This window comes from Copadichromis virginalis, linkage group LG3 (genome assembly GCF_057382275.1).
Source record: "Copadichromis virginalis isolate Kocher_CV1m ecotype Utaka linkage group LG3, C_Virginalis_male_GT1.1, whole genome shotgun sequence".
NCBI classification, from domain to species: domain Eukaryota; kingdom Metazoa; phylum Chordata; class Actinopteri; order Cichliformes; family Cichlidae; genus Copadichromis; species Copadichromis virginalis.
In genome coordinates this window covers 12385257-12405086 of record NC_140620.1, presented here as the reverse complement: position 1 = coordinate 12405086, position 19830 = coordinate 12385257, and the positions used below count along the sequence as shown (strand labels likewise).

The window sequence follows — 19830 nt, the reverse complement described above, 5'->3', positions numbered from 1 at the left end:
TTACTAGATGGTAAATGTAGAATAAATGCTGGATTGCTGTATTTACAGAACAGCTATGTTTGCAGTCTCTTCACCCAGTTCTTTACTTTTATATTTTGAGTCAATTATTTGGGAGAAAGTGATTTTTTACAAAAGAGCTAAAGAAAAATGATTTTGAGAGTTTATTCATGCATGCTATGTATGTCAGGAAAAGAACTCGCAGTGTTAATATTTCATTAGGAAAATGTTAATTGTTTCTTAAATAAATTATGCAAATAAATACTAAATTATGAATACATTTTGGGTGTAATTATAATGATTAAACATCATTATAGATTTTATTGCAGACATGCGACTTTAAAGCTATATAAAACCTCTGCCGACGCACGCTCTCTCTCCGTTTTTCCATGTCCTCGCTATGTCTCTCCCTCTCCCTCCCTCTCCTGAAAGCCTCAGACGTGGCAAAGATTCACGTACTCCATTTTTCACAAACTTTCTGTGGTTTAGCCCACCGAAAAACGAAGAGAAAAAAAGTTCCCATATATCTGCCTCTTATTGGCTGGTGGATTTCCGACTATCTGTGCTGATTGGATACCAGCTCTGTCCGTCAAAGCTGTATCGCGTCATTTCTGTTCTCATTGGCTGGATAGCTTTTTGCGGTTTCTGTTGACTTTCTTTTAAAAGTCGGAAAAGGTGACGAGTATCGCGAGAGTCGAGTGCCGACTGAGCGGTGAACGAGAAGAGAGAGGGCCGGGAAGAGAGGAGAAAGAGTGGACTAAAGCTACGGCCTACAGTCTAAACGGAGCCGTGTCCAAACATCCAATATGTCCTCCAGTTTTCTTTTCCGCCTGCTGTCTCTCGCCTTTTTCCAGGGCGCCGTGTGGGCCGAACAGCGGAAGCTTTCTCCAGGTAAGACCGCTGTGCGGGGTCCCCTGATCGGCCGGGCGGACCACCGTGACCCGCTGGAGCTGTGGAGCTCGGGGTGGGTTACGGAAAGGCTGCTCATCACGTCACAAACCTTTTCACTATTTTCAGAGTTTATTCCGTTATTCAGCCGCTGGGTGAGTTTAGGAAGGATGTTTATTAATTATTAAAACCGTTAGCGCCACAGGACCGTTAGCAAACTTTAACAGGGGGTTGTGTTCATGTCAGAGCAAAATGTAAATATCACAAAAAGTCTCAATAATGACCCCAAATACTCACCCGAGGGGCTCACGGTGGACCTGCTCCCTTTATAACCTCATTGACTCTTATTGTAATCCCTACAGGTTATTAATGATTCCCTAAACTCTGGAAAATCTTAATGCGCAACTTTGTTTCCTGGATCTTTATTTCCATTTTTCCACGTATAATCTACCACACAGCGTGGTTAACATGTATCAGTTTTAATCACAGAAACACAAAGGTACAAAGTGCTTCGCATATCGGATAAAATTCAAATATTAAAGAAAGTTAGACATCCCCACAAACAGACACATTCACGCAGGGATGCTTACATCCAGCAGTAAAGATTACAAATCACTGATCAACCCACTCAAACGAGGTTTTACAGCCTCAAATGAGAGCTGGGACTTTTAAAATAGTGTGATCATTTTGATTGCATATTTTATAATCGTATTAGAATAAAGAATTTTAGTTAACTGCATTTAAATGAGTAAAACATGTATTGTAAGTGGATTAAATTAGGTTTAAAAAGCCACTGTGGGAGCCCACAGCACGTTTTATGTAGCAGGATTAATGATTTCCATCATGAACCTCTCACTGGCAGGTCTGTGAAGCAGAGATGTCTTACACAGAATAAACGTTTTTCAAAAGAATAGCCGGTTTAAATCTGATCTGTGTTTTCCATCCTGTCTTTGGTGCGTCCCTGTGAGGTTTGTTTGCTCAGCTGTGGTTTGTATTCATGTTTATATTACTTATGTGAGGCGTTTTTAAAGGGAGCAGAGTGAGACTGACGACGAGATGTCCTTCTTGTTGTAAACCTGTTTTTTTTTTTTTTTTTTTAAAGTTCAGACACTCAGATAATAACAGAAAAAATAACTGAAAAAAAATAGATTTTTAAATATTTGACTGAAATCTGAGGCCATTTTCACTCAGTCATGGGATCCAGTTTAAAGACTTCTTTTGCTTTATCTCGAGATTAATTCATTGATCAAATCAATAATCAGTTTACAGGTTCTTCCTCCTTCAGGATCTTTGAGTTTTGGTCTTTTGATACATAAAAGTGAATTCTTTGCTTGCACTTTTATCCCAGTCCTGATGCTTATTCTTCAGAGGAACGCCAGGATTGTTATATTTTAGTAAAACACCTTTTTTGTGTATATAAAGAAGCTGTTAAATTGTTAATAATAGATAATCAGCTGGTTGGTGTTTTAGCTCATCTGAAGGCTTCAGATATCTGAGCTCACAAGAAGTGTCTCAGTTTTTCTCAGGTTCTGTGGCACATTTTAAACACAGCTCAGCTGAAGACGTATTTCCCTAAAACATCTCAGACAATCACAGACACAGTGAAGTTAACCCCGAGAGGCTGTACCTCTGTCACAAAGTGAGTTTGTGAACCAGTGAGAACATCTTACTTAAACTCGCCTTCTTCCTCTGGGAGGTTGTTGTATATCTGAGCACTTCCTCCATGTTGTGCTCAGCAGCTCTGAATCTTGTGACACTGAGCATGGCGAGTTTCTATTGGCTGAACGTAACAGAGTTTGTGTTTCATCAGTTTTTATTTATTTTTTACATTTCTGTGACAGACTTTTATAGGAGTCATTTACAGTGTTGACTCTTCAAATTTTATTTGTCACGTACACAGTCACACACAGTACGATATGCAGTGAAATGCTTAGACAACTGCTCGTGACCTAAAGAAAAAAGAGAAGGCTATGAATAAGATGGCAAATAAATATGAAAAATTAAAAAGGGTAAATTTAACTGGGAAAGAATAAGATCAAATATATAAATTAAAGTTAAAAAATAACTGTACAACAAAATACACAGTATAGAACTATATAAGAATGTATGAAGAAATATAAATAAATATATACACAATAACAACAGCTGTACAAGTATTAGCTGGAAATGAGGAGTATAATGTCCAGTGTTGTGCAATCCACATTATGTCTTGTGCAGTGCAAATATGCTTAAAGTGATTTAAGTGATGACGTGAAAACAATGTCCAGAAAGTCCAGTGTGTGTGTAAGAACCGTATGTGTGGGTCAGTACTGTGTGGTGGTGTGATTGAGAGACCGTATCGCCTGCGGGAAGAAGCTCCTCCTCAGTCTCTCTCTGTTGGTCTTCAGGGAGCAGAATCGCTTTCCTGACCTCAGCAGAGAGAACAGTCCGTTCTTCTTCATAACTCCTGCAGATCTCTGTGGCTCTTAGTTAACCACAGTTTGTGGGCTCCTGTTTGTCCACCTGCTTTTTAAGCACTGATCATAGATTGTGGATCAGATTAAGATGTGTCCATGGGCCCAAGATGTTAATTTGGGGATCTTTTCGAGGCTCTGTGTTGTCTTCTGACACGGTGCTCCCATCAGGCTGGAAAATGCTCCTGGCAGGTTGGAAGAAGGTGGTTTTTAGCGTGGTCGGTCCTTAAAAAGCAGAACAGGGATCAGCTCAGACATGGTCGGTAGTAGGGCTGCCACAAATGATTATTTTGATCGTCGACTAGTCACCGATTATTTTTTCTATTAGTCGACTAATCAGATCATCATCCACTGGAAGTAAAACGTACAGCTCATTGCACCAGCAGCATCTGCTCTTATATAACTATCATTAGCTTACAGCTTTAAGTGTTTAAGGTGCTAACTAAAAATAAAGACAAGATGATAGTTTATTAAATTTTAATGAAATTTGCAGATTGTTTCGGTGAAGTTTAATAAACTCCTTGCTATCTAAAATATAACAGGACACCGGAGTAAATTCTCAGCATCTCACACTTCTGATAATCAGCTGTCTGCTTGATGTTTATTCAGCTGTGTAAAAACTATAACTTTGATCTCAGCCAAACCGATTTACTCAGGAACAAATAAAATACTGAAAAAAGCCAAACAATAACATTTTTAAGTTATCTAAGTGACTTATATATCATGTTTAACCTGAGTAGAGAATAAAAATGTCCAGATAGGTTTAACTTCAAACACCTGAACCCGGCAGGTAGTTCTGAACGGTCTGTAGGCCTGCATGCTTGCATGTGTGAGGCTCTGAACGGTTCTGCTTGTTAACACTAGCACAGTGACATTATGCTAACATTATTTGGACAAACATTAAACGTTTATGCTGATATAAACTTCCTGTATTTCCTTCATATGGGCTGTTCCTGTGAAACGTTCCCTCCTGACCCCTCACAATCAGCTGTAGTACCTTCATAGTATGAACTGCTTGTGTTTAAACTGTGCTGACAATGTGGAACTTATATAGCTAAGAGGGCTATGAAACGAGTAAAAAGTGCCACATTTGGGCCAATATTTCTTTGTACTTTGAGAGCCTGTAACCCTAAAAACACTCAGGTGGAAAAAATTTTGGGCTTCATTAGAAGAAGAAAATCCCCAGTACTCGATGTTTAAGTGTTCTACTTGTCTTAAAAAATATTTGACCAAAGCTGAGAAAGAATTCAAAATGTGTTTATGATGTGCGCGCTGTGCAAACTGATGTGAAAACGAAAGAAATGAGCCCACTCAGATCTGCTGCTTGGATCTGTAACATTCTCCAAGGCTCCACACCTCCGGCCTGGTCCCACAGATTCAAATCAAGGAACGGAAAAAGGAAGTCTTTACATTTTTTACATTTTCATCATGCATGTCAGGAACATATTTCCATGAGAGTCGGCAAACACACAAACATCTTTGTAAGAAGGAGCGAAATATGAATTCTGCTCATATTTGGTTATGGAAATGATTCAGTATAAACATGGAGGGAAGACCTGGGCAGAGGTCACTTTATGGATCGTTTGTCAGGATGTGTTTATAGTTTCAGAGCTGATGTATTCCGTAATCCTTCCTTTTAGTTTGAGACCCAGAGTCTGCCCTGCAGGCAGCTGCAGAGACTTTCATGGGTTGTTGACAATGCCTTTTGACACACCCCTAGGAATCTATTCAATTCAATTCAGATTTATTTATATAGCACAAAGGCATAACCACTTTACATTTTAGGGCAAAGACCCTGCAATAATACAGTGAAAACCTCAACAGTCAGACTGAGTGAGCACTTGGCAACAGTGGGAAGGAAAAACTCCCTTTTCAAAAATCTAGAAGTTCTGAAGAATAAAAACGATGGTTAAAAACAGGAGAATTTCCTTCCATATGCACTCGCTCAGCTCAGCTGAACTCAAACACAACTACTCATGAGTGCTGCTGGTGGGAAGGGGATGTCGTTATTTAATGACGTGTTGAAAAACCGTGACACCTGGCTGGAAACTTCACAGTAAACTTTCGAGACACTTTCAATCAAACGCTGCCAAAAAAGGAGCGGAGGAGGAGGAGGAGCTTTTCCCATGTTTGGTTTGATGGTATCTGAACCAGCTGTTTGCACAGAGAGTGGATGGGAGCGATTTCTCGGGATATTTAAGGAGCTTTGTTGCACAGCCGAGAGCTGTTTTCTCGGCCCTGCGCTGCAGTGAAAGTGTTATTGCTCTCGCACGTTAAAACACGTCAGACCCTCAGGAGCACAGCAGGGGCTTTGGTCACAGACCCTCTTCTCCTCCCCCATGCTACGCCTCCCCTCTTTGACTTTCCTCGGAATTTCAGAGGAATTCTGCTCCCAATTCCTAATAAAAAGCCTGCAGGGAAACTCTGGCAGCTGCTCGTGTCTGCAAACAGGACTGAGTGTTACCAGCATACAGCAGCACATCCTCCAAATATTTCAATATTTGCCAAAATGGATCGTTATATATTTACGAGTTGTAAAAAAAACAAAAAACAAGAGTTCTCTGTTGATTTGACAACGTCATGCTGATCACCTGATGTGTTTGCAGAAAATTTGCTGGTCATCACCGTGGCAACAGACGAGACGGACGGCTTCCTGCGCTTCATGAGGACAGCCCAAGAGTTCAACTACACTGTGAAGGTAACACACACACACAAGTTACATGCTGGGTAACTTTGTGTTAAAGAGTAACCTGTTACCTGGTGAGGTTAGTGTCATTAAAGAGTAATCCATTACATCCCTGGCTGAGGTGCTGCTGATGTCTGATGCACGGCTGCACAGCCGTCGCTTGCTGAAGTTTGACTCAGGTCTGAGATTAAATGTCGGATCGAAGCGGTGGGTCTGTACAAGGCTCCACACAGCTTCCCTCCATGATACTTGGAGTCAGCTGCTCCAAAGTTTGCACATTTCCAGCCTTATTTAGAGGTTTAGTGAGTTAGTTTGTCAGTGGAGGTGTTTTCATACCTGTGGTGTTTAAATCAAACCCTAGACTCGTTTCCTCTTTTGTCTGGTTCATTTCTGAACACCGTAATTACACCACATCATCCACACTGAAACCTTTTGAAGGAGGTGGTCTCAGGCCGGTTCCTAGCAAACTCCAGTGCATGCTTTACATTCTGGGTGCCATAGATTTGAGAATATCATTGAAATTAAAGTAAATTCTTGGTGTTCGGTTCCTTGTGTTCAGTCTAGATCTCATCACCTCCTTCTGGTGTTTACCTTTGTTGCTCCACTCTGATGAGTTTGCTTGGATTTGTTTCTGTGTGTTCAAACTGCATGTGTGGAAACGGCCTTAAAGCTAAAGTGCTTCAGTCACATCTTGACTGTTGGTAATATGCAGAGACTAAAGACTAATGTGTTGTTGTCCAAGTGGTCGGTACCTGAAACAGAATGAATGAGTGAATGAGCCGATTGTTCCTGTACAAAGTTCCTGAATGCAGGGAGGACCTGTCGGGCCACACAGTGCAGCTCTGACTGCAGTAAAACGTCTTTGTTTAAGGTGCAGGAACAACTCCAGCAGAGAAAAATAAAACTGTTTCTGTTTTTTTGTGCTGCAGATCCTTTAGAAACACTCTCAGTGATCACATGAGCAGATCAGCTGTCAGAGGATTTATTGGATACAAATGAGCAAATGAGTTTAATGATGTGATGGTGGTGTACAGGTCCTGGGTCTGGGCGAGGAGTGGAAGGGAGGCGACGTCGCTCGGACGGTGGGTGGAGGTCAGAAGGTGAGATGGTTGAAGAAGGAGGTGCAGAAACACTCGGAGAAGACGGAGCTCGTCATCATGTTTGTGGACAGGTAAAGTGTGTGTGTGTGTGTGTGTGTGTGTGTGTGTGTGTGTGTGTGTCATATACTTATCGTTCCCATCAGCTCAGTCCTGATTTCTGTCTTTTCACAGCTCTACTCTTCCTGTTTTTTATCTTGTCAGTCTCAGTTTTCGCTGCTTTTGTTGTGTCTTTACTTTTTCTTTCTGACCTACTTTGACACACATGAGGACAAAGCTTTTCTCACAAAAATGAAGGATATGAATTTTCGTATTGTTCGATTAGCAGATAAGCAGTGAAATCGGAGCTCAGGCACCACCTGTGACCTGTGCAGGGATTTCACTGGTTCTGAGCTCCAGTGTTGTTACTGTTAACTAAAGCTAAAGTTCAGACCAGTCCAGAAATACAAACCCAGTCACGGAGGCCTGGGGAAGGATGGGTGGCCACTGGTTGTTTGGGGAAAAATGTTTCGTGACAAGTTAGCAAATGATAAACCATGAAGATGGAAGAAGCACACAGTGCTGCACTGAAAGCTTCCTTTTTTGGATCGCTTTCGTCTTTAATAGACTGCCACGGTCTTGAAGGTAAGGTTCGGTCGACCTTTTTCAAGTTTGACAGTCACATGGTGGTAAATTAGCGAGCGTTTGCAGACAGGTCATCATCTTTCATGGCAATCCTCTTGCAACCAAAGCAGTCACAGGTTTGTAGTCCAGCGACCTCCAGTGGCCACTCACTAACAGTTTAGGTCGTACAAATACATTTTTTCCTAGCAGCTGGTGGTTCCCAAACTGTCTGTGTAGCTAGGGTCCAAATTGTGGACCCAAAAATAACAAATAAATTAAAATACTATTTTGGTATTGGTCAGTCTGACAGGTGCTATCAGCCAATCGAAAGAAAAGCGTCTGGACTTCTTTAAGTTGCTTGAAGACGTTTCAACTCTCATCCGAGAAGCTTCTTCAGTTCTAAGGTCAAATGGTGGAGAGTCCCAGATATAAACCCAGTGGGAGTTTCCCCCCAAAGAGGGACAAAAGGACCCCCTGATGATCCTCTACCTAATAACATGAGCCGACACGTGAAAACGTGTGTAGGCCCCAATCAGCCAGGGTTTTGGGTGTGCTCATTGTGAAACCTGGCCCACCCTATCATGTGATGTCCTGAGGTCAGATGGCCCAGGATGTGAGTGGGCGTTAAGGCGTCTGGGCAGGGATCTCAAAACTGGATTATAGATGGCAGAGAGTTGGTGTCGTAAACCCCCGCCTCTGTTCAAAGATGGTCGCTCACAGTGGACACAAATGGCCTCTTTGGCTCCCACTGGGTTTAAATCTGGGACTCTACACCATTGAAACGTCTTCAAGCAACTTAAAGAAGTCCAGACGCTTTTCTTTCCAAGCTCCTTAGACTACGATGACCTGGATGACTGAGAACCTTCACAGACATACTGTCTCCCTCTTATTCTGCCAAGAGAAGCCAAGTGTAATCGATCATGATCTCTAACAGGAAGTATGTATGCTTTGGCCTTGCCCAGCTAAAATACACTATAGAACCTTCAGCACCACAAAAAATTTAACTGAGTGAATGCATATATTTGACCCTTACAGAGAAAAGGTTAGAGAAAATCCAAAGCACAGTAAATTCAAACTCAATTGAGTTTGTTTTGGTGATGTCTGATGTTTGCTGCGCAATTCTTCCACCCTGAAAAAGCCTGGGACAGTTCAAATAAATCATGGAAAGTCCAAAATCGCCATGAATTCATGCCCTTGAAGACTGTATTTAAACCTCTGACCACAACTGTAAAACCCCCATTTCCTCCAGTATAACCCAGTTGTGGAACATCACAGAGACGAGGTGATCATCTGGTAGAGGGGAGACCACAGCAGGAGCAGGAGACCCCTCTGTGTCCTGTTTTAGGTTTTAATGAACACCTTAAACTCTGTACTGGAGCTGCTGTAGGCGGTCATTACTTTAGACTTTCTGGAAAGAGACTGATAAAGTTGGGAATGAGCCACACTCGACTGTGGAGGTCTGCAGCTCACGCTGAACTCTTTCTAATTTCTTCCATTTATCGTCCTTTAAATGTTTTTCTTTCCTGTTTACATGTAAGCTGACGTGGCTCTCACTCTTTCTAGCCACTGCTCAGTGTTCAGTCCTGATTGTTTCTGTCATAAACATGCTCTCTGTCTGCTTATCCCACACATTCAAACTTGCAAACAGTAACAGGCCCCCCTCTTTCTCTCTCCATGCAGTTACGATGTGATCTTTGCATCGGGTCCTGAGGAGCTGCTGTCCAAGTTTTCCCGTTTGGGTCACAAAGTTATTTTCTCAGCTGAGGGTTTCTGCTGGCCTGACCAGCGCCTGGCCTCCAAATACCCCGAGGTGCGTACTGGGAAACGCTACCTGAACTCAGGAGGTAAGGAGCTCACTGATATTCCTTTAAAATACTATAAAAAGTTTAAAGCAGTAAGTAACACACGACTTCTTGCTCTTCAGGGTTCATCGGCTATGCTCCAGAGATCAGTGCAATTGTCCAGCAGTGGAAGTACAAAGACAGCGATGACGACCAACTTTTCTACACCAGGATCTACCTGGACAAGACACACAGGGTAGAAACAACTTCACAAACATTAAAAAAACAAAAGTAACCCACAGTTTTAAAGCCACTGTTAGAGCCACTAGAACAAGTCGCAGTCGCAACAGGAACATTTTCATCTAAATACTTTTTCTGTACCAATTGTAATGTAAGTTAAAGAACAAGACCATCTCACACTCTGTTCCCTCCAATGACAGGATAATGGCTGCAGTTCACTTTGCATTTCTTGTTACCATTAGTAACAAGTAACAGTCTGAGGTTGGCTCCTTTAATGTTACCTCAGGTCGACGGTCTTTGACGTTGCAGACAAAACGAGTTAATCTGTACTGCTGGGTAAAAAACTAAATTGTTTTGAACATATTCTTAGAAAACTAGGCCAGCAGTGATTTCAGAGAAGAAGAGTTTTTGAATCTCAGATATTCGCCCAGCTTGTCATGTCTGAATTTATCTGTAAAAGTCTAAATCTTGACAAAGCTGCTCTGTTTATTATTGTCACATCAGACCAAGTTTAACATGACCCTGGATCATCGATCCCGGATCTTCCAAAACCTGAACGGAGCTGTTGGTAAGAAACACAGATATGTGAGAGCTCAGTTTACACGTGAACCAGCTGTTTCACATGTAGCAGTCTGTCTCCATCCAGCTGTTATTCAAAGAGGCTACACTCCTGTTAATGCAACTCTAAGCCTGTTGTAATGAGGGGGGAGATTAGCTACAGAGACAAAAACAACTTTTTGTATCAGGCTGTAAACATGTTTATTTCAGTCTGTGGGGAATGACTCACTTTACAAGCATACAGTTTAAACCTGAGTAAAAAGTAGAGGATCGATAATAGAGCCCTGTGAAGCTCCACGATTTGTAAGGAAACATTCATTCTGGTTTTTGTTACTCACTCTACTGGTTACTTCATCCTGAAAACCTCTGCTTTGAATGTGAAATACTTCAATTCAGATATTAAAAGGTTTATTATACATGTGTATTCATGCCTTTCTGACATAAATCTGTCCCTCCAACTTTTTCAACGTGCTATTACTGTACTCAGGCTCTTATGAGGATATATCTTTGGTCTGACTGAATCAAGGTGTATCATGTTTGTTTCTACGGTAAAGTTGGACATTTTAACACGAGCTTATGGACTGACTTCCCACTGGAGCCTCAAGTGGACATTTGAGGAACTGCCGTTTCTTATTGAGCAGAAACACTTACACTAAATCTCCTCTCTAGATGAGGTCGTCTTGAAATTCGAGAGGGCAAAGGTCAGAGCAAGGAATGTCGCCTACGACACGCTTCCTGTTGTTATCCATGGCAACGGACCCACCAAGGTAACACGACAATGTGATGGTAAAACCAGAGCACAGACAGATTTTTGTGATCAGGAGTCAGGTGTGACGTGTTAAGCTGGGCTCACACTGCGATTTCTTTCAGTCGTGTTATTCAGCTTCTGCTCAAACTGCACGATTGACTCGCAGGGGTTAGAAGTTCGTAGGTCACGAGGGTCTCACACTATACGACCCGATGCTCTGATGCGACCTGAGTGCTCACACTGTGCGTCCATAAAATGAAGCTTATAACAGAAATTCTGTCGCTCGCTCTCTCTGTCTTTCACTCACACAGACACACCACCATCAACTTTGCTGAATTGCTAATGAAAAACATGATCAGGCAGCTGTGATTGAGCAGCAGTGTAGATCCAACTATTTTCACGGTTGTTGTGGTCGTGATAATTTTGTGAGGCCACATCGAAAAGGCTCGGATGAGCTTTCCAAAGTTCCACAAGTTGTGCCTCCATCGCTTGTGTCCAGATCACACGCTGCACTGCTGCTCCGTCATTTTCACCAAGCATTTCAAACAGGTTTGAAATCCTCCCGACCAAGCGATTGATGATCGGGAGCTGGTCGTGAGGTGTTAATCGCTTCTCGTTACCCCACGAATACACGATGCACGACACACGATGAAGGCCGATCCCCAAAACGGTCGCACGACTGAAATATTGGCTCAAAATTTGCCAAACATGGCACAGTGTAAGCCCAGCATTAGAGTAAACCACTGTGCTGCTGTTTAAAACTAATGAAGACTCTTTGATCTTTAAAGCCTCACACTTGAAACTGTTCCTGCCTATCATTAAAAATCTGATTATCAAACACAACAAATATATTTAATAATTCTGCACATCTGCTTGTCTCTGCAGCTGCAGCTGAACTACCTCGGTAACTACGTCCCCACGGTGTGGACCTATGAAACCGGCTGCGGGATTTGCGACGACGACCTGCTCTTCTTCAATGAGGTGCCTGCACCACTCTCAGTGGAGGACATAATGAGGAGAAAAAGTTTTCCTGTCAGTGTTTGAACTCTACGTGTGTTTGTGTGTTCAGGACGAACAGATGCCTCTGGTCTACGTCGCTGTTTTCATCGAACATGCAACTCCCTTCATGGAGGAGTTCCTGGAGCGCCTGTCCACTCTGAACTACCCAAAAACGAGGATTCGCCTCTTCATCCACAACAACGTACGATGCACACTCGCACAGAGTTCCAGTTTCACTGCCTTCACTGGAACATCAGAGGGAGGAAAAAGATTCACAATTAAAGAGTCAGAATTGTCTCACCGAGAGATTTTAGGCAACTTTGACACAAGGAAAAGGTTCCTGACTGTGGCTCAAGCAGAGAGTAGTTTGAGTAGCCTTCAACTGTGAAAAATGTTTTGCCTGTTCACTAAATTTAGAGCCAAAGTTCATTTTTGCAGCATACAGAACTTCCTTCCTGTGTCATGTGCTTTCTGACCTGTTGTGTCCCCGTACTGCAGGTCGTGTACCACGAGCGTCACATCCAGAAGTTCTGGGAGCGACACAGGTCTCTGTTCCCAGACGCCCGGGTAGTTGGACCAGAGGAGAACCTGAAGGAGGACGAAGCCAGAACCATGGCTGTGTGAGTGCACAACCTCTAAGGACATTATAAACACTTTAAAACAGTAAAATATAAGAAGTCCTGGAAACAGGAGATATGACACAAATGAAATGTAGGTTTCAAAGATGTTATCAACACTGTCAGCAAAATTGGTCTCAAATATGTACAAATATTTAACTATTTGCATTTTTAGTACCAACCTTTAAAACCTTTATTTTATTTTTTTTTACAATAAGGCAGAAATCAACAGTAGTTTTCCTTCTGTGGTTTTATTTGGATTTATGTACAGCTCATAGTGTTCATCAACTGCATGTTGCAGAACTTTGCCAACATATAAATGAAATAAAAGTGAGCAATTAATTCATCTGAAACAAAAGTTTAAATTTAGGAAAATCCAAAAGATACGATAAAACCTAAATCCCCAAATAAGCACCTGCAAGAGGCAGAGAATAAATTCTGAGGACAAATATACAGGTGGAAACAATCAGGGAATCGGGAGGAAGACAAAGACAGGAAATAAAAGGACAAAAGACACGCAAAGATCAGGAAAATAAAGGTAGACATATTGACGAGACGGAGAAACATAAAAAACATGGAAAAACAACCAGGAATTGAGCACTGCTGTATACAACCTTGAATCTCTTTCTTTCCTTAAAACCCAGCATTCGCAACCAGGACTTGGCAGGAACTTTAAAGCAGGACATTTAAAGACGGAAATGAGGCAGAACAAAACACTTAAATTGCTCTGTGAAGCATATTTAGAAACCAGGAAGTTAAATCTGTTTAATGACTGGAGCGTATTTAGAAAAATTACATTAAAAAAAGGTCAGATTCCGTCTGTAGTAAGATAAAAAATACGTCTGACCATCACCTTTATGGAAACTCTCTAAATACGAAGGTAATGAACCTTCCTGGCTGTTTGTGTTTGTTTGACTGCAGCGAGGTGTGTAAGAAGGATCCAGAGTGCGACTACTACTTCAGCATCGACTCCGATGTGGCTTTGACGAACCCCGACATCCTGAGGATCCTGATGGAGGAGAACAAGTACGTAGAAGCTGTGTTTACACCATCAGTAAAACCCTGAGCACATCTGCACTGGATGAGACTCTCAAAAACTAAAAAGACTACAAAAATGTCACATATTTGTTGATAAGTTTTTAAAAACTGACAGCCAATATTTAAATGCTTCAGGCCAACGAGGGTTTCGCTGTGGAGATTCAGCTTATGATCAGGACTTCTTCATGGTGACTGATCCAGGATTGATCATTTCAGATTTCCTTTTTGTGACGTTTGGTTCATTTTTGCTATTTTCCTCCTGGCCTATGATGGTATTTGTGTCCAGACTATCACTCCAAGGTCAAATTCAGCTTTCCTAAACAGCTCTGACACGAACCGAGAGCTCAGGCCACATTTTGCCTCAACGTTCATTGCAGGCTCTACTCCAAATCAAGATACTATCCCAAGCTCTAATACAGATCTCTTCCAGCTTAGACATTAACCCCCAAAGCTCAGTCCAGTCTCTGTGCCAAGGTACCATCTAGACCCTAATAGCATAGAGGGTGTACGAGACGATAACCATTAGTGTAAACCCAAGGTTCAGTTCAAGCTGTCTGGAGTTTAATGGATGCCTGAATGTTAACAGCAACATTGATTATTCTACTGGAGCCACATAACTTTGACTATTTTGAGCTCACTGTTTGATTTTAAAAACGGCTAATGGCTTCAGACTAAAGGAACCTGCGTCACTCTTCTATTTTAATTCTCTCAGACTACTTTCTGCTACTTCTTTCCAGATATTAGGCCCTATGTGTAAACACCTCAGTATTCAGGCTTTATGTTAGATTCTGTTGGTTTTTATTTTAATGCAGTTCTCTGAAATCCTTTGCTGTTCTTGCAGGTCTGTCATAGCACCCATGCTGTCCAAACACGGAAAGCTGTGGAGTAACTTCTGGGGAGCTCTAAGCCCTGAAGGATACTACTCCAGATCTGAAGATTACATTGAGATCGTCCAGGGCAAGAGGGTGTAAGTAACACACACAAAAACTGGTTAATGCTGCCTATTGTGGCCCAGTACACTGTCACAAAAGAGATAATTTCAAGTTTAAATAAAGGTTAAATGAATGAAACAGAAGCAAAAAACCCACCTATAGCTGTTTATCCATTTCTAAATTTTAAGGTAATAAAAAATTGGGTCAAACTGATTCAGTGATTTTATTTTAGATTGTGCTATCGCTTTGTCTTAAATTTTCCATTATTTAGTGAATAGATATGTCATAATGAAAATAATAATAATGATGTATATTCAAAAAGCATATGTTGCAGTTTTCCTGGTGTGTTCAGATTTTAATTCTAAAAAATATGAGAGACTCTACATATGCTTTTAGTTTTTTCATTGAACGGATGAGCCCTCATTTGAAAGCGAGTGATTTCTAGTAGTGAAGAGGTGACTGTTTAACATCTGGTTAAACCCAAACCAACCCCAACCTTAGATGGGTTTCCCATTAAAGAAAAAAAGTGATTCTTCTCCTACTTTCAGCTGATCTCTTGCTCTTAAGTGCCACGGTTGTGTTTCCAGTTGTTGAGATTTTGCTTTGGCTATTGTTTTGGGGTAACTGGTGTTTCAGTTTCTTTGATCCCTGTGCCAGATTCTATAGCATAGAAAACCAAATGTGGGATTCAAACAGGCAAAAATGGCAAAAAAAAGCATTTGGCTGATTAGAAAAAGTCCAGAAAGTCAGCAAGTCCAACTACAGATGAATCCATAAGACATATAAGACTTAAGAACCAGCACCAAACTCTGAGACGCGACATCCTGTCTGTAAAACAACCTTCTGCCTGTGTTTGTGCAGAGGTCTGTGGAATGTGCCGTACATCACTCAGGTCTACCTGATCAAAGGCAGCGTGCTGCGGACTAAACTGTCCCAGGTGAGCCTGTATATGGATGAAGGGGGCATGGACGCTGACATGGTGTTCTGCAGGAGCATCCGAGACCAGGTAACACAAACGTTCTCTGCTTTTAACTGTAAGCACAGTCAGAGTGGATTTCAAAAAAGCTCTTTTGTAAGCAGCAATGCTGTTGTTTCATTGAACTTTATACAAACAAAACTTAATATGTCCACAGGGAGTCTTCATGTATGTGTCCAACCGTGACGAATTTGGCCGTTTGGTGGCCTCGTCCAATTACAACACGTCCAGGCTCCACCCAGACATGTGGCAGATCTTCGACAACCCTGTGGTCAGGAAAATGTACATGAACACTCAAATTAGATGATGTGGGTAAAGCTAAAACAACTCGGACTGTCTGTCTGTATTTGCAGGACTGGAAGGAGAAGTATGTCCACGAAAACTACTCCAAGATCTTTGAAGATGAGAAGACTTACGTAGAGCAGGTAATAAAGTCAGGAAGGGGAATCAGGAACCAGAGGCAAAAAAACCCCACCTCCCATGTAGAGTGTTTTCAGATTATTATTAATGATTGTTACAGAATCATCGTGGGTTTAACAATCTCTCTGTATTTCAGCCCTGCCCAGATGTTTACTGGTTTCCAGCTTTCTCAGACAAAATGTGTGACCATATGGTAGAAACCATGGAAGACTGTGGCGAGTGGTCTGGTGGAACGCACAAGGTAAACACTTATTCTAACTGTCACACAAGGGCAGAAGTAAGTACTAAGACTTAACAGTTTTGTGTTTTCTGTGTTTCTAGGATGAGCGTCTGGCTGGCGGTTATGAAAATGTCCCAACTGTGGATATCCACATGAACCAGATCAGCTTTGAGAAGGAGTGGCTCAAGTTCCTCAAAGATTATATTTCCCCCGTCACTGAGAAACTCTATCCTGGCTACTACCCCAGGGTACGGTAAAAGCCTAACCCCAGTCTCACGTTCAGACTCCCTACCCCACCAAGGAGTTCAATCCACAACCTCCCTCACGGGAGAGCCCAGAGCTTACTCCAAAGTATAGTTTACACTCTAACCTAAGGGTTCAATTCAAGACTTTGTGCCAAGGTATTGCTCAGGAGATCCTAATCCCACAGTACAGTTTAGACCCTCTGAGTCCACACTTTAGCCTAAAGTGTAGTTTAGATCCAAATCTTGGTTTTCAGTGTAGAGTCTTTGCCAAAGTACCATCAATACCCTAACTCCCACCTAAATATACAGACCAAACCCTAGGTTTAGACTCGATACCAAGGTACTGTCAAGACCCTTACGCTAAGATACAGACCAGACGTTAACCAGAGGGTCGGGTCCAGACTCAACATTAAGGTTAGAGTCACCCCATGGGTTGAGGTACAGTCCACACAATAACCATAGTGTTCAAGTTCCAGATACGTTTATCATTCAGAGCCTTCCTCTAAGGTAGGGTGCACACCCTGAACACAAGGTGCAGTCCATCAGAATAACTCCTTACCGTCCTCAGAGGTTCTCTCAAGACCTTACCCAAAGTTCAGCCCAGAAATATCTCATGATCTCAGACCGATGCTTACCTCGAAATTAATCCCAGATATTGAGCCACTACAAAGGTTTTGACAGTGCAGGCATTACAGAAAAAAAAAACTCAGTATCTGCCCCAGGGTACAGTCAGGGTACACTGTGCTCTACTGCACTCTAAGAGAATACAAATTCACAGTGCTAAGGAGCTATACATTAATCATGTTTTTCTTTAGAAAGTTTCTGAGTCAGAGTTTTATCTGATGTTGGGAACATTGTTGTGTTTGTGCCGTCTTTTGTTAATCCTCTTAAAAATGATCTGGTACTGTCTACATGCAGGCTCAAGCCATTATGAACTTTGTGGTGCGTTACCGTCCAGATGAGCAACCGTTATTGCGGCCACATCATGACTCCTCCACCTTCACTATCAACATCGCCTTGAACAGGAAGGACATTGACTACGAGGTAACGCAGCCTGCTGATCTAAAGAAGCCAAAGAACATGCTATCCTGAATAATTTCCCTAAAGCCCTGCCTTTCGTAATGCAACATGTTTACTTGTGTCAGGGTGGAGGTTGCAGGTTCCTGCGGTACGACTGTAAGGTGGAGTCTCCTAGGAAGGGCTGGTCCTTCATGCACCCAGGTCGACTGACACACTACCACGAAGGCCTGCGCGTCACCAAAGGGACCAGATACATCATGGTGTCCTTTGTCGACCCCTAAGCGTACAGAGCGTGTGCATAAAAGGCTGCTGGTGTGTCTGTGTGAGCATGAGAAGATTAGCCAACCTCATCATCATATTCGTAATGGAGGAAAAGACGTGATGACCTTGAATGCATCATGTTATTATTTCACTGTGTCCTTATTTCAGGTGTACATAAGATTTGACTTATCATCGTTGACATTTCAGAGTTTTCTGTTTTTTTACCTTGTTTTTATTCCTGACACTAGTGAAGCAAATAAAAACGGGAGATTTGTGGTCTTGAAGGCATCGCTGTCGGACATTTCAAAATAAGAGTCTCATGCTTAAAATCAGTTGTCACCGTGCTGCCTTACGTTTAAACGTTAACTAAATCTATGCAAGCAAAACACTCCAAGTTGTGTTTCAACAATCAGCTGTTACACTCCAAACTCTGAAAGATTAATGCCACCTGTTGTGCCAAGTAGAGGGTGTTACCCGTATTAGTGATGTGCTCGAGGGTAAATCCACCTCAAAGACAAGTCGGCTGGATTTGAGCATCAATATTCTAGACGTGCAAATCCTCAATATCAGTTAATATGATACAGAGAAAAAATATGGGTATAAAGATGCTTTAAAGAAAACCGTGTGAATGATGTGCCAAGAAGTCTATATGTTTGGTAAAAGTCTGTAAAAACAAGATTTAAGCAAGTGGAGCTCCACTTTGAGGAGTTTTTAGACTCTTACTTTGTAAACTCTAAAGGCCTTTTATGTATTTGTTTTATTCTTTGTTGTTTATTCTTGTTTTTAAAATTTACATGTCCTCCTTAGGTTTCCATGGGGCAGTCATCATTAGGGTGTGAAGCGCTGCCTCCTCTTGCAGGATTATGTCTTTATTTAAAAAATGCTGTGATGGTTTTTAGTCTGAGGTGCAGTGTTTCCACCCAGCCTCTGGTTTTCTTCTATACGTGCCTGTTTATCAAAAGTCTCTGGCTTTGTAAAAACTGCATTAAATTATTTGTTGATGACTGACTGAATAAAGTTTTGAGATTTTAATAAAAAAAAAAAAGACCTGTCACATCAGTTTAAGTAGTCCTTTTTTGGGGCTATCAAACTGTCAAGAAAACGACTATGATTTTTACTCAAGAATATTCTTAAAGTAAAAAGATAAATACTAATTTACTTTTGCGAGTTTGTGCTGGTGGCACTAACTGGCAGTACTTGTCTTATTGTAGTACCAGTATTTCCCCCACTCAGTGCACTGTTACTGCACCATCCTATGTTACAAATTGGTATTACAGAAAAGTATGACCTGGCCTGTCTCTGGAGTCAAAATAAAAAATTTAAATACAGGTGTAGCCAAGGTGACGTTACCTACAGCTTTGAAGCCTTGATTTTAGTGCTTTTGCCACCACTATATTAATTATTTTCTAATTGCATCACACAGAGACATTCTGTTGAGTAGCATCCAAATAAAAAAAAGAAAAACTATTTCACTCACAAACTTGGAGAATAAATTTCTTGGACACTGTCAATTGATTGCATAGGAGCCATATTATTGGTAAAATTGCACTAAAAGTGGATGCAGTGAAGTCTAACAGACAGCTAACCTTAAAATCCTAACCCCTGAAAGCGTACCTTCACTCAGTGCTGATTGGTGGATCTCTGGTCCACGGAAGCAGCAAAAGAAATCGTTGAAATGGACATTTTAATTGAAGACAGCATTTTGATTCAAAGGATTGCACACAGTACATTTACCCCAGTATTTTAAACCCTGACGTCTAATATGAATAATACAACTTTTAAAGATCACATACAGGGAGTGCAGAATTATTAGGCAAAAGAGTATTTTGTCCACATCATCCTCTTCATGCATGTTGTCTTACTCCAAGCTGTATAGGCTCGAAAGCCTACTACCAATTAAGCATATTAGGTGATGTGCATCTCTGTAATGAGAAGGGGTGTGGTCTAATGACATCAACACCCTATATCAGGTGTGCATAATTATTAGGCAACTTCCTTTCCTTTGGCAAAATGGGTCAAAAGAAGGACTTGACAGGCTCAGAAAAGTCAAA

The 19830-nt window shown here is 41.6% G+C and overlaps 1 protein-coding gene across 1 annotated transcript; it reads left to right on the top strand.

Annotated features, from left to right (window-relative positions):
* The first annotated feature begins 627 nt into the window (after nt 1-627).
* Nucleotides 628-18787, top strand: plod3 (procollagen-lysine, 2-oxoglutarate 5-dioxygenase 3). The gene is made up of 19 exons (XM_085444624.1): nt 628-888; nt 5945-6036; nt 7059-7195; nt 9405-9568; nt 9649-9761; nt 10250-10313; nt 10973-11070; nt 11937-12032; nt 12121-12252; nt 12549-12670; nt 13589-13693; nt 14547-14672; nt 15499-15643; nt 15771-15884; nt 15967-16038; nt 16170-16274; nt 16355-16501; nt 17417-17542; nt 17644-18787. Exons 1-19 carry the CDS (start codon nt 804-806, stop codon nt 17797-17799), a joined length of 2199 nt encoding a protein of 732 aa, XP_085300750.1. The 5' UTR covers nt 628-803; the 3' UTR covers nt 17800-18787.
* Nucleotides 18788-19830: the final 1043 nt, after the last annotated feature.

What these genes read in the sequence shown, in the direction of transcription:
- plod3 (XM_085444624.1), top strand. Translation starts at nt 804, where the DNA reads ATGTCCTCCAGTTTTCTTTTCCGCCTGCTGTCTCTCGCCTTTTTCCAG. An exon ending in ACCTGCTCTTCTTCAATGAG is followed by an intron (nt 12,033 to 12,120) that starts GTGCCTGCACCA and finishes TTGTGTGTTCAG; the next exon opens with GACGAACAGATGCCTCTGGT. An exon ending in AGATCTTCGACAACCCTGTG is followed by an intron (nt 15,885 to 15,966) that starts GTCAGGAAAATG and finishes CTGTATTTGCAG; the next exon opens with GACTGGAAGGAGAAGTATGT.